Source organism: Corythoichthys intestinalis, chromosome 4 (assembly GCF_030265065.1).
Source record: "Corythoichthys intestinalis isolate RoL2023-P3 chromosome 4, ASM3026506v1, whole genome shotgun sequence".
Classification (NCBI taxonomy): Eukaryota; Metazoa; Chordata; class Actinopteri; order Syngnathiformes; family Syngnathidae; genus Corythoichthys; species Corythoichthys intestinalis.
In genome coordinates this window covers 32,595,093-32,613,738 of record NC_080398.1, presented here as the reverse complement: position 1 = coordinate 32,613,738, position 18,646 = coordinate 32,595,093, and the positions used below count along the sequence as shown (strand labels likewise).

Genomic DNA, 18,646 nt, shown 5'->3' with positions numbered 1-18,646 from the left:
CAGTCAGAGTTACTGCGCGTTCACATAAAAGGGGGCGGTGACCAGAGTCAAACTCTACTTGTGACGATGGCACGGGCACCTTACTTCACGGAGGAGGAATGCGCGATGATCATGCGGAATTTTGAGGAATTAAAATCCACCCTCACCGCGAAATCCAACACCGCTTCGGCGAGTAGAGCGCAACGGGTCTGTTGACAGCGAATTTACAGATCGTGTGATCTGTGAATGCGTCAATATGCCAGTTTACTTATGTCCATGAAAAGAAATAAAGTCTGCTGTCAGGACAATAAAATAAGATTTGGTACATTAACAGTAAGAAATAATTGTCACGCATCACGACACGAAACAGGATGATTGTATGTTTAGTTCCCACGACTGTACGAATACGTATGTTCATTTTTTTTAGTTTGGGCCTAAAAAATCCAGCCCGACCCGACCCGAGTCCGATCAATAAACTTGATTTGCAGGCCCGAGCCCGACAACCCCCCCCCCCCAAAAAAAAAATTATGTTATATTTGTGAGGACTCAGGAGAAGAAGGAAATGCGGGGATGCCATGCGTTGCTGCGTAAATGAAAGCCCGTCTTTTGTAACGATTTTTCACAGTTAAACAAGACTGTAAGATGCATATTCAATAAATATTTTTATCTTTTATATTTGTGCGTCTGTCCTATCAGTGGATTTGACATTTAATTTAATCTCCTCGAGTTGGCAGAAAAAAAAGTTTTCTCAATGTTTAAATAGTCTACATATTTCTATGATTATTATAAATGCATCAATTTGAAGCGTTTCCATAACCCACTCCGAATCGCACGGCATACAGTGTTCTTACGCAGATATTCAGCATCACCGATGGAATACATATATTGTCCCTGGCGAAAGAGTGCACGGACAGACACACACAATCTGCGCGGTTGTGAGGGCCTGACTCGGCGGGTTACATTGGTGACGTCTGCCTAGATCAGTTGGCACAGGTAAAGAATTCCCTCAGCTAAAAATCTATATCTTTCATGGAGAACATCTTCCGGGTACGCCAGCGGATTCTGGCGGTCCCGAAATACCCGTGCCCTCCGGAGAGAGCCCCTCACAATCCGCGCGCCAATGTCGTATGGGTCGTCCAAGTACGCTGTCATTGTCAGGAGGACACGTCTGCGGAGGAGTGCTGTTTAAATAGAGCGTGGTTAATTGGAATCCTGATGTTAAGCAAGATCTAACTCTGACACGACCAGGTTTGGCGTGTGGCTTCTCGGTTCCAACATATCCACCTTTCGTAGTCTCGCATAGCCGCGAACTTACGTCGCACGTGATAAAGTTACTCTCGAAGTTACCCTGCTAAGCCAGAAAACCGGCTTCGTAGTATAGGCCACAGTACACTTCTCATCACTAATAAATACAACATTACTGTCTCTCGGTCATGTAACGTTAGCCCTTCGGAGGGATAGGTTTCTATTGATTATGACCACTGTCGATGCGTGGCTAACGTGTCTTACATACAGGTTTTATATCATCTGTAAAAACACAGTGCTGTAGAGTGATGAAGATGTAAAATTAAAACATAATAAAGCTAACTGTCAGTTTTGGCTCAGTAGTCATTGCTGAAGAAAAACACCAAGTAGCACTGGTCCCTAATGTGCTCCAATACAGCAGGTAACATACATTTATTTTGAACACTGCAAAAACTCAAAATCCTATCAGTACTTACAGTTTAGACTAACTTAAAACTTAACTAAAACTTTAAAATAGCTTGACACAAATGGAAATTATATTGAAACACGTGGGAAAAACACATGGCTTTCAAGTGATGTGTTATCAAGCGTGATTACATTTTTAGGTAAGAAATATGTTTGTTTTTTTATAAGATCTAGAAGTTTTTGGAGTGAAACCAGTGAATTTTTTTTTTCTAGTCACATCTGAGATGGAATTGTTGGCTGTTTTCAACAATGTACATCGAAAATAAAGACATTGGTTGACTGAAAATGGTTCAATATTGGATTAAATGTCTTTTTTTCCTCATGTATATTTATAATTGCTCTTTACCTAAAAAAAAAAATGTTTTATCCGATTACTCGATTAATCAATAGAATTTTCAGTCCATTACTTGATTACTAAAGTATTCAATAGCTGCAGCCCAAAACATATGGTGGAAAACACTCAGGTGATTTGAAGTTCCACTCTGAGACCCCCAATTTAGCCAACTTTCAAAATTGTCCGTCGTTGCTTAAAATCTCAATTTTCTGGGGGAAGAAAAATTTTGAGCAGGAGCGCATATTTAAAAAAAAAATTTTTTTTAAACAGCAGAACCCTTTCTGGAGGTGAGAGCATGCGAGAACAGAATTACAGACGCCATGACTTTAACGAGATATTATCGCGTACCTACTTTGTTTCGATCTAAAAACTCCATGTAGTATGTATCACTGAGTGTCAAGACACAGCTGTGAGTGGCCACAGCTGGATTTTTTGGGGATTTTATGGGTGAAACATGGTAATATAACAAGGGTCGCAATGCCGAAATCGCAGACATCAAGGAGTGGTCGAGATGTTCTTTTTCATATATTTACCCTTTTAAACGTTTTTTTAAAAACTTTTTTTTGATATATTGATATATTTTATATTATATTAGATTTTTTTGTTTATACATATTTTGAGATATCTGTGACGCCATTTTTTTTCATTGTGACATAATTTGTTTAAAAGTTTAAAATATGTGAGTGAATAATTTTTTTAAAGTCGTTTTTTTTTTAAACAAAATTTGAGACATCAATGAATGATTCTAAGCTAAAAACAACAGACATTTTGAATAATAAATATAATTATTAATTAATTTATTTATTTTCCCTTCAGGCATGACAAATCCAAACAAACATACAGCATTTATATGTGTTTACAATTAATTCAACCCGAAAAGAAAAGGGCTGACGGGAAAAGCCGAAGCTTATTGAAACCCGTCCCCAGGACACCATAAAGGACGCAGAATATATCAAATATCAAATTTTTGACTTTAAGATTTCGTAATGATCATGCGTCCTTCGTCTTCAAGTGTCTGTGTCATTCTGACACCTTTTATTATTACCTTTGTTTTATGGCTGGGTTGAAACAAAAGCGGTTGCGTGACGTCTGTAAACGGGGGTTTTCAGGGTACAATGGACAAATTAAAAATAGTTTGGGGGCTTAATGTGCCATGAATCTGCTATAGCAGCATATAGACATATTGTTCTATCAAACACAACAGTTCTTTTAGCTTAAAATATAGCAGTTTCTTTTAAAGAAGAGTGCAAGAGCAGAAACTGCTTTTTCAGTCTTGTCTGTGTTTTCCGCACCGGAGTATAAGTCGCATTTTTGGCGGAAATTTACTTGCTAAAATCCAACACATAGAACAGATACTATGTCATCTTGAAAGGCAATTTAAAATAAAATAGAAAACAACATACTGAATAAGTGTACGGTATGATAATGTTACATGATGCATTAACAATGAAATGCGACCCTGAAAAAAAAAAAAAAAAAAAATCGATTAATCGATGGAATTTTCAGTAGAATACTCGATTACTGAACTATTCGATAGCCGCAGCCCTACTTGAGATCATCAGATTATGCGGACCAACAATATCACCTCCACACGTATAGCACGTTGCCTTCAAACCATATGCAAGCTCCCTGTGAGGCGCGATACAAACAAAAACCATATGTAATCATATGACATCTAATTCACTCTTTTAAAGTTTTGCCCGAACCCCCCGCAGGGATAATTGTGGCCTTAGCCCTCCTGTTTCCAAGGTAACAAGAAGCCCAGATTTACAAACACTCAACAAGACAGAAAAGAATTAAGAACAACCGCAAGCTTTTTTTCCCAAATGATATTTACACACAGCTTGTGTGTGTTTGCTGATCAATAAAACATTTGAATCGCATTAGTCTGACTTGATGCTATACATTTTAAATCACTCTGTGTAAATGGCGCAGGTGAAAGTGTAGTGTCAGCAGCAGCGTATAAAAACACTTCACGATGAATAGTTAATGCACTGTTAGCTCACCACTAGATTGCGGTTCATCTGTGGCTGAGTTTTAATGCTGCTAACGAATATTCCGACTCGGGGTGGACACATTTACATTAAATTGTGTGTATGTTTACGTCAGTGACACTGAAAGATGATGAAAGATGAAAGATCTCGACCATTCCTTGATGTCTGTGATTTCTGCAATCACGACCCTTGTTATATTACCATGTTTCACCCATAAAATTCCCAAAAAATCCAGCTGTGGCCATTCACAGCTATATCTTGACACTCAGTGATACATGCTACATGGTGTTTTTGGATCAAAAAAAGGTAAGTACGCGATAATAATTCGTTAAAGTCATGGCGTCTGTAATTCTGCTCTCGTGTGCTCTCACCTCCAGATAGGGTTTTGCTGTTTAAAAAACATAAATAATAATAAAAAAAAGCCCTCCTGTTCAAAATTTTTCTTCCCCTAGAAAATTGAGATGTTAAGCTTTCCAATGATGTATCACACATGCATATTGGACAATTTTGAAATTTGGCCAAATTGGGGGTCACCTGAGTGTTTTCTGCCATACCTTTGATACCTCAAAATTAGGGCTGTCAAATGATTAAAAATTTTAATCGAGTTAATTACAGCTTAAAAATTAATTAATCGTAATTAATCGCAATTCAAACCATCTCTAAAATATGCCATATTTTTCTATAAAGTATTGTTTTGAGCTAAACTTAATGTTTGAATAGCGTATTATTTTGCATAGCTATTTTGATTGGGAATGCCAGATCTCTTTGAATTGAGCGCTTTTCTTTTTGTGAACATTATTTTATTTTTGAGAGATACGAATATTATTTTTGTTGTGCTTTCACTAAATGATACTGTGGCGATTTAAATGTTCTTAACTGCCCAAATGCATGATGGGAATTTGAGCAACCATTAGTCACAGTGGTTGCTGCAAAGGATATATCTTCTCTGCGTTGAGAACAATACATGGTGTTAAAATAATAGATCATCTGTGGTTATATTTCCCCGTATTACTTGCCACAATAGTTAAAACAATTGTGGAAAAGACGCTACTGCGTACCCCATTAAATACCGCAGCTCCAATAAATCTCTGCGTTACCGATTCATCCTGCTAGGAAATTGGTAATGCAATGGGACCCCATTGGACTGGTGAATAATATTGGCTCATTGTTGTCATATGGTAGTGACGGGATCTGTCGTTCACTTGAGTAAACGAATCCATTCCGGTTCGTTCAGTAAAACGATTCGTTCAAACGAATCGTTCAACGAATCGTTCGCCCCCCTCATCTCCCTCCCCACCCAAATGAATCGTTCGGTTAGTGAACGGGAAGTGACGTTGCCGAACGAATCCCCAAAGACCGCTTCGCAGTATAACTGAACGGGAAGTGACATTGCTTGGTCCCTCCCTCTCTTGCACATTGACCACTCGTCGTAGTTTCAGAAATGAGTGACAGGCGATATCATTCTGCTCTCAGAGACAGCCTCGTCTCCCTCCCGCTGCTGCAAAAGCGAGGGAGAACTTCCGCGTCGTCTGTCCTAGTTCTATGGGCTCAAAGTCATGGCTCGTGCTTGCATTTCGAATTAGGACACGGTTAAACATTTTCCTTTTGAGGGGGAAGTCGGGGTTTGGGGTCGGGGGCGCACGGACTTTCTTTAGCATGATCTTGCTCACATATACAATGCTGCTGCTAACAGCCAACGCGGCATGCCTGCTGTCACGAAAATAAAAATAAATCGAAAGTTTAATTTCTAATTATGGAACGGCCAACACATCATATTAACCTCTCGCTCTGTTGTATTTTTGTTTTTTATTATTAAGATGATCGTTTTGAATTTTTGCACGGGTATTAATAAATAAAATAATCCGGTCAGCTCCCCTGTCGTCCCCGCATCTCAGATCGTCAAATGCTGACGAGAAATAATTGTTTGCTTTATGATTTCGCCTTTCTACTCTCATTAGTCTGTTATGAAAAATGTAGACATATTGCGACATCTCCCGTGTCCGCGCGCTTTGTTTTTGGGGCGCTTGAGTAGCACATGATGGACGGATTGACATAATTTGTCAAACCAACCGACACCCTCTGACACGGGAAAAAAAAAAAAAAAAACACTCGGAAAAAATTGACATGTATATACAGTTTCATTGCAAATCAGTATTATGGTGATCATACTAAATATTATTTTTTTTCTGTGCACATATGAGGTACATATCGCTGCCATGAAGCCTCCATATAGTGACAGTTCTCTGCCCGCTTCACTGCCGTCACGCGACCGCAGCTCAGGTTTTGCTTGCCTCGTAGCTACGCGTGTTTTAAATTACTGTAAATTTGATAGTATATCGTCATAGGCACAGTCCCGAGTCTGTTGAGAAAAGTAGAACACTAAACCATGCTCGCTAGATTTGTGTGGTGTTTTTGTCTTTTTGAGCAGCATTTGATAGGCTCCACGTTAACAAATATGTGACAAAGTCGTTTCCTTTCATTTTATGACTCGTTCACCGCATAGTCATTACTGGAAAGTCAAGTTAGCAGCAAGCTAGGTCAGGAACCGGAGGACCGAATCACTGAACGGGAAGTGACAAAACTCAGTCTTTCCCCCCTGCCTGCACGCTGGCTGCTTATTGGCCACACGTGGAAATGAGTGACATACGCCATGATTCTGTTTCCGCTCCCTCCCCTGCCCGCGATGAGGCTGGCGTCTGATTGGTCGTGGGCGATGTCAGAAGACGCTGCCGCTTGCTCAACGCCCTCCCACGCAGCGAACAAGCGCCACCAACTTCATAGAACGAATCAGTGCAGATGGTGATTAGTTCGGTCTCGTTCACCCAAACAATTCGTTCAAAAAGAACGAATCGTTCGCGACCGATACAACACTATCATATGGCAAGGTTTGTCATATTACCTCCTGAGGAAGGCTGTGGCGAACATATAAACACTGAGAGGCGTTAGATGGCTTTTTGTTAATACTATTCTTAACTAAACAAAAGCATGTGGGGAATGCAGAACTCGGACCTGCGTTAACTGCGCACTTTCTCTACTCCCTCCCTCCCTCCCTCTCTCGCTCGACCACTTTCTTCCTCACTGCTCAATCTGACAATGCCGGTCACATTGAAAATAACAACGGCCCCCTTGGCGGGTGGCGGTAACACCTGCGTCCACTCCCCTTGATTATCTCTGCCCTTAGCTCTCAACATACTTCAAACGGAGCCATTGTAGTCTGTTCGCGGCAATGCTTGAGTGGGTCGTTCCGCGCATGCGTTAATTGCGATAAATATTTTAACATGATTAATTAAAAAAATTAATTACCGCCCGTTAACGCGTTAATTTTGACAGCCCTGCTCAAAATACTTCTAAATCGTGGACATGTTGACGATGAGCCATTAGTGTGGCTTCTCACAGGGTTTTGATTCCATCATCACAAGAGGACTACAGCTCTTTACACTTTTCGGTGGTAAACTTTCAGTCTTTTTCACCGAAAACGCGATTTTAGCTGTTTTCAGTTTTCAGCGCCGAATTTTCAGTCACATCTCTACATTTTTTAAGGACAAACAAACCTTGAAATGACCAATTCGATTTTAAAATTATATACATTCCAAATTTCGTGCAAACAGTCAAATTAGCTTTTAGGATTGGTTTTATTATCTTCTCTTTTTAATTCAAGGTAGTAGTGGTTTCAACAATAATCGATGCGGCGATGCATCCCGATGCGGGGCATGGACGATTCGATTCGATACGGGCAACAAGCCAAATCGATTCAGCGCATTTTAAAATATATATGTACTTTCAAAAATCTTCCCTGCGCTATTCCGGTGATGCTACGGATTTGGTTTCCCCATTTGTATTATTATTCTCATGTTTCATTTTTTACACACCGCATAACTCTGGTCAAGTTTCCCACCAACCTCGTAGAAGCCAAAATGTCTCCAGATGTCTGCTTTCAATGTCTTAGGTGCATCAATAATCTTTCTCGCTCCCTCTTTCTCCGTTTCAGCCATTGTTATGTTATGTCCTATCTCTTAGAGGTTAGATCTTGTGCACGAACCCAATTAACATTTTGGGCCCGACCCGAACGTGGTCCGCTGCGCCGGACTAATAAATTATTATTTAAAAAAAAAAATAATAATAATTTAAAAAAAAGGGATAAAACCGAGAGCAGGCTGTATTGTGTATTTGCTTGTGCACGCACATGAATGCCGTGGCCCGCATGTTTTATATTAAACTTTCCCAGCGTTATTTCGTTGTGTAAATGCTTTTATAATGATCATAAAAATATGTAGACGATTTAAACATTAGGAAAACTTGCGTTTTTTTCTGTCAAATGAGAATTCGTTACGAAAGACACTTTTATTTATGCACACAAAGGCAACAGAAATTTGATCCTTTTGAATCTTCTCCTCTGTGTGTCTGCAAAATCCAAGTTTATTATTTTTTTTATATTAAACTCCCAGCGTTATTTCGTTGTGTAAATGCTTTCATAATTATCATAAAAATATGTAGACTATTTAAACATTAAGAAAACTTGCGTTTTTTCTGCCAACTCGAAGAAATGAAAATAAATTGCTGCTGCTGCATTTTTTTTTTTTCGCGTCACTCCAACAACAACAACAAAAAAGTGGGCCGTGTCGAGTCGGGCTGGATTCTTTAGGACCGATCTAACCTCTGTTGCATATATATAGTGGGGTAGGCCTACATTTGACTTTTGTTCTATATTGCAACAGGGCCGGCCCAGGCCATTTGGGGGCCCTAAGCAAAATAATGCAAAGGGGCCCATATTTTTGGCCCACAATTTCGTCACAGTGTACTGTGAAACCCATACATGCAATCCAACCCATACGTCCATATTTTGTATATTAATCAGATTTCGTTGCACTGCATACTTCAAACTTCTCACCCCAAATGATTGTCATACTTACAGCAGATAGCGTCAAACCTTTTTCTAAAAGAGGAAAGAAAGAAGTTAAGGAAGAACTTTTATTTTTTTAAGCTTGTAATCAAGTATCAAAACTCACAAAAGTCAAATAAAACTAAGTGTAGTAAACAAAATAAAATATAAATCAAACAATTGCCAGATTGGGGGCCCCCTAGTGGTCAGGGGCCCTAAGCAGCTGCATAGTCTGCGTATAGGCTGGGCCGGCCCTGCATTGCAATTTAGTTGATGTTTTGTTTGCAACTGAACTGATCCCTGGATTGATATTGCAATAAAGATGCTGCTGCACTACAATATTTTCTTTGTAGTTTTCTTTAATATTTACTTGAGTATTTTTATTGATGGGTCGTTGTGACTAAAATACAGTGACTGTTATAACTGATTTTGCACAGGAGTTCAGATGTTGCACTGTGTGAAAGGCTGCTACTGTGTGTAAAAAAAAGAGAAAGCCCTGGTCTCATTCAAAGCACTAATTAAATGCTGTGATCTGTTTTTAAAAAAAAATATATATATATTAGGGCTGTCAAAATTATCGCGTTAACGGGCGGTAATTAATTTTTAAATTAATCACGTTAAAATATTTGACGCAATTAACGCACATGCCCCGCTCAGATTAAAATGACAGTAGTGTAATGTCCGCTTGTTACTTGTTTTTTGTTGTTTGGCGCCCTCTGCTGGCGCTTGGGTCCAAATGATTTTATGGGTTTGCGGAGTGAGCATGGTGTAATGACATCAACAATGGCGAGCTACTAGTTTATTTTTTGATTGAAAATTTTACAAATTTTAATAAAACGAAAACATTAAGAGGGGTTTTAATATAAAATTTCTATAACTTGTACTAACATTTATCTTTTAAGAACTACAAGTCTTTCTATCCGTGGATCACTTTAACAGAAAGAATGTTAATAATGCCATTTGCGGATTTATTGTTATAATAAACAAATACAGTACTTATGTACCGTATGTTGAATGTATATATCCGTTTTGTGTCTTATCTTTTCATTCCAACAATAATTTAGAGAAAAATATGGCATATTTTATAGATGGTTTGAATTGCGATTAATTACGATTAATTAATTTTTAAGCTGTAATTAACTCGATTAAAAATTTTGATCGTTTGACAGCCCTAATGTATATATCTGAAAGTATTTTCATTTGACTTCAACCAGGAGTGACACAAGAGCCAATAAAAAGTTGTTTAATGTCTAACCGCTTGTGTTGCCTCATGATTCACGAAAAATATGCTTTGCTTTAGAATTTTAATGCATCCCAGGCTTTAATGCATCGCGTTGCATTGCCGGATCGAACCGAATCGAATCGTAACCCTCTGAATCGAATCGAATCGTGGCCCTCCGAATCGTAATCGAATCGAATCGTGAGGGCAGTGCCGATGCACACCTCTACAAGGTAGTGCTGCTTTACTCTACCTGCGAGTTGAACCTCAGCCGGCAGACGCCACAGGGGACAGGCTTCTTCTTGACGGCAGCGGTCGCGGGCGTGAGCCCCAGCGTATGATGGAGAACGGCCTTCTGCACCGGGTCCAACTGTGGACAAATCAAAATTCAAAATCAGGAATAGATTAGACGTCTATAGCCAGTCGTGGCAGCCAAACTTGCTTTAGCATCAACATTACACAACAGGCTTCAGATTTGCAGCTCTCGCCCAAAACCTTTGAAAGGGGAGGGAGACAAGGGGGCTGCTGTGTGTGTATGTGTGAGGGTGATGACACACGCGGTTGGCGTCGCGCGCTGGCAGCTCAGCATGCTGGGAAAGCGACGCTGTGGAAAGGCAGCGCCAGAGAGGAACATCTGGGCCTCGACAGGGCAGGATGACCTGCTGTTTGAAGCACGCGCTGGTTTGACATCATGCTGGGCGGGGTTAGGGGCGGGGTCAACCACTGATAGAACCGACGGGGGGGACGTCCTTCATCTTTCACTTGTTGACAATCTGTCAATCTTCCTGAACACTCCCCATGTTTCTGGTTTTAGACATTACTTTTAAAATCTAAATCTCGCGTTGCATTCAGGGACCTAATTTCTTTTGCCTTAGCGTTATCCACCCACTGAATGACACAAGGGTCCCGCCTGCCCGAGGCTTCCCGCGAGCCGTCACCGCGACTAAACGTAAAATGCCAACACCCACACATTTCTGACAACATCCCGCAACTCTCTCATCTCAGCTGCGTCTACACAATCGCTTCCCGCGTGATAGGACGCCACGTTGGAGCTCCCACTCAGAGCTGTCAATCATTCTGATGAGCCGGCCTCAAAAAGGAGGGAATTACACAACTTGTGGGGGATAACAATTCCGCACAAAAAGGATGTAATGTCATCCACAACAGTTAAAATCAACACAAGTGCAATATGGTACTGTACCATTTACTCCAATTACAATATATCACCAATACACATGTTCCATGCGAATGTTTATGCAGTGGATACGATTCGCTCTAAATAATATGCAATACGATTAGTGACAACAGTAATGTAAAAAAAAGTGACAGATTCCTCATTGATTAAAATAAGCGTACGTTTCAGCTAGATTTAAAACAATTTACTTCAGTTACTACAAAATATAATCTGACCTCAATGCATTAGATACAATTTACTCATTTGCTTCAATTACGATACAATACACATTTACAAAGTGATACGATACAATAGTTTACAGTTTACAACAATGCATTAGATGCAAAGCACTTCAGTTGCCAATACAGTGAATACGAATTTTATAACAGCAAAATGTCCAACCAAATTTCTGTAGCTTCAAGCTACACTAGGTAACATGTCAACCCAAGGGCGTAGGTTTGGTGTGAACATTGGTAGGGACGATATAACAGCATAACCTGCATGTATATATTTTGCTTAGGAAGGGACATGATTAAACCCAAACAGATTGGGTGAACTGTGGTCAGGGCAAAATTTCTCATAAATATAAACCTAATTAATTGATAGGCCAAATGATCAATGCAAAATAAATCTGTTTTGACTTATGCTAACTTTCATGTGTATTGGTTCAGGTGATACACCGTTTGATTCAAACCTTTGTTTTCCAAACTACTAAAGAAACATTCTTGAAAACATCCAGAATAAATTTCATGATTTTATTAGCAAATTCAACATACACAATAAATACAAACCTATTGATAATCTCTTAACCGTCCAGGAATGCCAAAAAATAAGCATTTGTCCTTAGACCACTCAACATTGTCTGTCTAAATTAATACATATACATTGGGGCAAATACGTATTTAGTCAACCACTAATTGTGCAAGTTCTCCCACTTGAAAATATTAGAGAGGCCTGTAATTGTCAGCATGGGTAACCTCAACCATGAGAGACAGAATGTGGAAAAAAAACCTAGAAAATGACATTGTTTGATTTTTAAAGAATTTATTTGTAAATCATGGTGAAAAATAAGAATTTGCTCAATACCAAAAGTTAATCTCAATACTTTGTTTTGTACCCTTTGTTGGCAATAACGGAGGCCAAACGTTTTCTGTAACTCTTCACAAGCTTTTCACACATTGTTGCTGGTATTTTGGCCCGTTGCTCCATGCAGATCTCCTCTAGAGCAGTGATGTTTTGGGGCTGTCGTTGGGCAACACGGACTTTCAACTCCCTCCACAGATTTTCTATGGGGTTGAGATCTGGAGACTGGCTAGGGCACTCCAGGACCTTGAAATGCTTCTTCCGAAGCCACTCCTTTGTTGCCCTGGCTGTGTATTTGGGATCATTGTCATGCTGAAAGACCCAGCAAAGTCTCATCTTCAATGCCCTTGCTGATGGAAAGAGATTTTCACTCAAAATCTCTCGATACATGGCCCCATTCATTCTTTCCTTTACACAGATCAGTCGTCCTGGTCCCTTTGCAGAAAAACAGCCCCAAAGCATGATGTTTCCACCCCCATGCTTCACAGTGGGTATGGTGTTCTTCGGATGCAATTCAGTATTCTTTCTCTTCCTAACACGACAACCTGTGTTTCTACCAAAAAGTTCTATTTTGGTTTCATCTGACCATAACACATTCTCCCAGTTCTCTTCTGGATCATCCAAATGCTCTTTAGCGAACCGCAGACGGGCCTGGATGTGTACTTTCTTCGGCAGGGGGACACATCTGGCAGTGCAGGATTTGAGTCCCTGGCGGCGCATTGTGTTACTGATTGCAGCCTTTGTTACTGTGGTCCCAGCTCTCTGTAGGTCATTCACTAGGTCCCCCCGTGTGGTTCTGGGATTTTTGCTCACCGTTCTTGTGATCATTTTGACGCCACGGAGTGAGATCTTGCCTGGAGCTCCAGATCGAGGGAGATTATCAGTGGTCTTGTATGTCTTCCATTTTCTAATAATTGGTGGGGAGTTTGGAGTGTTACTGACTGAAATTGTGGACAGGTGTCTTTTATATCGATAATGAGTTAAAACAGGTGTCATTAATACAGGTAACAAGTGGAGCCTCGTTAGACCTTGTTAGAAGAAGTTGGACCTCTTTGACAGCCAGAAATCTTGCTTGTTTGTAGGGGACCAAATACTTATTTTCCACTCTAATTTGGAAATAAATTCTTTAAAAATCAAACAATGTGATTTTCTGTTTTTTTTCCACATTATGTTTCTCATGGTTGAGGTTTACCCATGTTGACAATTACAGGCCTCTCTAATCTTTTCAAGTAGGAGAACTTGCACAATTGGTGGTTGACGCAATACTTATTTGCCCAACTGTAACTGAAAAAAATCCATCACGTTAACACCAGAAAACGCATACAGGACATTTCTCTTTAAGCAGCTTCCCACTCTAGTTTTGCAGGTTATAATGTTCACACAGTTTAATGTTATGCTAACTAACACGTTAGCAATAGCATTTAGCGCAGGGACTCGGTGTCTTCCTAAACTCTTAGAAAACATTTTACATACAGTTCGTGGCATCCAGCTGAGTTTAATTAATTGCAAATAATGTGCTGTTTTCCTGCTGAGTGTGTATTATCATCATGAAAATGCTGATATCCTTGTATGTGCTCCTCTGTCATGTTCATTCAAAATTGTTGGAAATCTTTCATTTATAGAAGAAAACATCTTAAGAATTGTCGACTAAAACTAGACGAAATCTGTCTGAGTTCTTGTTGACTAAAACTAGACGAAGACGAACACATTTTGAAATGACTAAAATATGACTAAGACTAATAAGCATTCTTGTCCAAAAGACTAAGACGAAAATTAAAATGGCTGCCAAAAACAACACTGTGTGTGGGTGTGGGTTGGTTCTCGTGGGAAACGCAGTCTTACATTAGGCAAAACACTACCGCTTTTGTCCACCAGCGTCGCTAAAATCGACCAAAACTGAAAAGTGTTGCTTTAATGCTAGCATTTAATGCCAAATGCCATATATCGGCTATTAGCAATTAGCATAAAACACATGAGGAAGCCTTTTATCATCTTTCTCTTAGTTTTTTTCCCCAGTCGCTCACATATTTTTACTCTTATGTGACAGCCAAGAACAATTTTTTTTTTTCGCTGCTAAGACAGCAGCTTTGAATGGCGAGCTCATTTGCCACACATCACATGACAATCCACACGCTGCGGCAACGACGACGGGAGAACTTTGACGGGAAAACACGACGTCTGACTTTTACATGAAATAAGCGGTGGAAAAGAACAAAAACAAGCAGTGATCTTTTCCGATCGATGAAGTGACATTTAGTGCAGATACGCTAGCGATCAATAAAAGTCACAACAAGAAAGAAATGAAGAATATTGGAGTTCTGCACTCGTTGAGGTGTTTAATATAACGTCTCCCATCAGTCACACTTGTCTTGACTACATCACCCTATGTTGAAGAAGTGTTATAAAATAGAGCTGATTAATCGACTAATGAAATATCAAATTAACTCTTTCAGTGCCACTGACGATGATGGATGTCTTTAGTTTGTCACCAATATTTGCCGCCAGCTCCACCCAGTTCAAATGGCTTGGACACCTCTCACTGTCAGTGGCAGCCAATGAGTTAAATGTTTAGAGATAATATAACCCAAAAGTGGCTCATATCCTCCGTTTTAAACCTGTTAATTAGGGGTGTGACAAAATATCAAAATGGTGATATATCGTGATATTTTGCATCCCAAAAGAATACGGATATGCTCATTCCAAGTATCGAGATATCGTTTTTAAAAGGTGTCAATGTTTAAATTTTAAAAAATGAACAAACCAGTTGCTGCCAAAATCTTCCACCATAATAGTGTCTCAGTTAATGCTGAAGGGAATAGTATCTTTTCTGGTATTTACTGTTTGACTGTTTGTAAAACTCTAACGTACACAATATACAATAAATAGCATTTATATCCGATCATGTTTTTTTGCTCCCGATCCGATCCCGATCATTTTAGTTTGAGTATCTGCCGATCCCGATATTTCCCGATCCGATTGCTTTTTTTTTTTTGCTCCCCATTCAATTCCAATCATTCCCGATAATTTTTCCCGATCATATAAATTTTGGCAATGCGTTAAGAAAAAAATGAATAAAACTCAGACGAATATATACATTCAACATACAGTACATAAGTACTGTATTTGTTTATTATGACAATAAATCCTCAAGATGGCATTTACATTATTAACATTCTTTCTGTGAGAGGGATCCACGGATAGAAAGACTTGTAATTCTTAAAGGATAAATGTGACTTTGTACATTGTGACTAAATATTGCCATCTAGTGTATTTGTTGATTTTTCAGTAAATGATACTGTAGCCATGCCCAAATGCATGATGGGAAGTGGAACCATGACTGTGCGTAGTGCTACCAATTGATATATCTTCTCTGCGTTGGAAAATAACATAAGATGTTAAGAAAAAGATCAATTGCTACCTTGCTTCCCCACATTGCTTCCCATGATATTTCTAATCGTAGGGAGAGGGATTGTAAGGCTTTAGCCAATTTAAAGAAGGCTCTAAAGGCTGCCAAAATTCACTCTAATCATTTTACGCTCCCTTTTATCTCTCTATATAGGTAAAACCGTGCCATTACAGATTGAGTGCGACAATGCGTGAGTGGGTCGTACAGTGCATGCATTAGTTGCGTTAAATATTTTAACGTGATACATTTTTTAAAAAATTAATTACCGCCGTTATCGGGATAAATTTGATAACCCTACCTTAAGCCTACACTAAAGACTCTGGATGAGTGTAACATATTATGTCTGTAACGTTAAATACAATTAGAAAACGATTTAATTAAAAAAATATATATATATTAAAAAAAGGCATGGCCGATATTTTTTTGCCGATTGCGATACTTTGAAAATGACGTGATCGGGCTTGATCGATCGGCATCCATCTCTAATTTATATAATAGTTTAAGGAAAACAAGCAGAATATATCGGACATAGGGCATAAGAGATACATGACGCCTTCTGATCACGGAAGCCCAACGCATGCGTCATGCCGGTGACTGAGCAAGATTGACACTGACAACCAGGTGATAGACAAGACATCTACAAGCCCACGCCTGCAACACCAAATCCCGCAATCAATTCTTCAGGACAGTCCAGAAGAAATGGCAGGACGTACTGTCCTATAAGGAACACCTGCCCGATATCCAACTGATAACACAACTGACAAGCCTTCAAACGCCACTTTGACGCTGAGGCGGGCAAAATTCCCCACTCCGGTTGCCTCGGTAACGGTGACTCAGCAACTGTGACACACGAACTGAACAGCCCAAACTGCAATAGAAGATAATCCTAAACAACACCCAAACACACCCTTCTTCCTGCGCACAGCACGCCCCTCGAGAGCTTTCAAAAAGACTGAATGTTTAACTAGGCGTTGTCATTTTTTCTCGGGAACCTTTTGTTGACTTGTGATATGGTGACCTGAGTCTCCTCCTCGCCTGGGTCTGTCGCCGTTTTGCCTTGCCGTTCGATCGCTGTCGACCTGAATGAATTGTCAACTTGTGTTTCGAAGCCTTTTTCCAGCTTTCAAAATGGAGTCAGTACAAGGGGGTAAAACTAAGGTGAACGTGCGGAGTTTGGCCTTTTGGCCGGGTCTCAGACTAGACTAGGTCGTTGGTTGGTTTGGCTGGTGTTATTCCGGCAATCTCGCTAAGAGGTCAGATTCCTTCAACGCCATTGACGGCACTGGGCACCCAATCTACTAAGACTGGGAAGGGCGAATGATTGTTTGTTCATTGGAAACCAGAGCATTCACAGTCACTCTTTCAAACTTTCGGGAGATTTACAGGTCACTTCCTGTTCATTTTAAGGCATTTACAGGTCACTTCCTGTTGAGTTTGAGTGGCTGCCTATTCATTCCCTGTTGATTTTGGGTTACTGAACAGGAAGTGACTCATAAAATGCCCCAAACTTAACAGGAAGTGACCCTGAAATGTCCCAAAATCAGCAGGAAGTGACTGAAAATCAACAAGTAATTACTTGAAATGGCCCAAAATTACCTTTTTGCCTGGTATAGTGGCGACCACTCATAGCCATATAAGTGGGAGGGGCCTGTTTGAAGTGGGAGGGGTTCATTTACTGTCACCCTCCCAGTTCAAATGGACTGGACATCTACTAGTGATAAACTTACAGCAGAAGGATGAAGATAGCTTATTTTTCTGTTTTTAGTTGTTTTGTTGAATGATTTCCTGACCAATGTATCGATAATCGTTAAATCGTCATATCGTGAGATCACCGTTATCATACCAAGTTTCCCACCCTTACTGTTAATAGTAAATATTCTCATTTTTTTAAATTAATCAAAATTAATTTTCTGACTTCTGTGACCTTTGACCTCATTATTCCCAAATTTAATCACCCCCTGCATTTCATATTAAACAAATCCTAAAAGTTACATTTTTAAAATAAAACCCTTTTATTCGTTCTTGAGTTGTCTTGAACACATCATCATACACACATATCAGCAGCTAGTTACTAACGCGAATTTGAATTGCTGTTGTAGAAGATTTCATTTTTATTTTAGTTTCATTCTGCATGTGTCGATGTCATAAAGTCAGCAAACCACACAGACGTCTGACATCGTCATTTCAGAGCTTAGCTCGCTGTCTAGCTAGGACATAGGTCCAACATCTTGGCTAGGACAGTACATTGACGTATAATACATGTTTTTGGATAGTTATTTTGAGATTTAAGGGGGGAGCAAGGGGTACATGAAGGGTTAATTTTGACCTACGCGGAAATTCGGGATATGTCGCTAGTGTAGGAACGGAACTCATTCATAACCCGAAGAATACCTGTACATAAATTCCATCTTCTTAGGTTTCACCTATAATAACATGAAATCCATACACAAGGCGATCAGTCGACTCATCATAAAAATAATTTATGATTAATCAACTATCAAAATAATTGTTGATTTAGTGACTTGGACTGATATACTGTCAGTTGAGCTATAGTGTGTGAGATGACGTTTGACTGTAAAGTGTGCGAGCATGTATCATGTCCAAGCGTACATGATTGAAAGCAACGCGCCGTCCAAACGTTTTCTTGGAGCCGCTCCTGACTTGCTGAGCATTGCCATCTGGCCCCCATTCAACATATTATAATAATATTATTGAAAGTATCAATCCAAGCAGATTTATATGAAGAAAGGAGGTACTTGACCGCGGTGGTCCTACTTGTGCGGCGGTCTGTCTGGATGTCGTAAGCGGGTGGAGCATACTGTCTGGCGTCATGGCTGATAAAATAATGGGCTGATTTGATGGTCAGCG

The 18,646-nt window shown here is 39.7% G+C and overlaps 1 protein-coding gene across 3 annotated transcripts in view; it reads right to left on the bottom strand.

Moving 5' to 3' along the window:
- Positions 1-18,646, bottom strand: part of znf385d (zinc finger protein 385D) — a 293,701-nt gene that overhangs the window by 69,218 nt on the left and 205,837 nt on the right. For all 3 annotated transcript variants that reach the window (XM_057833409.1, XM_057833411.1, XM_057833410.1), the window contains one exon: positions 10,369-10,485. In XM_057833409.1, coding sequence (XP_057689392.1) covers positions 10,369-10,485 — 117 coding nt within the window. The remainder of the gene's footprint in view (positions 1-10,368; positions 10,486-18,646) is intronic.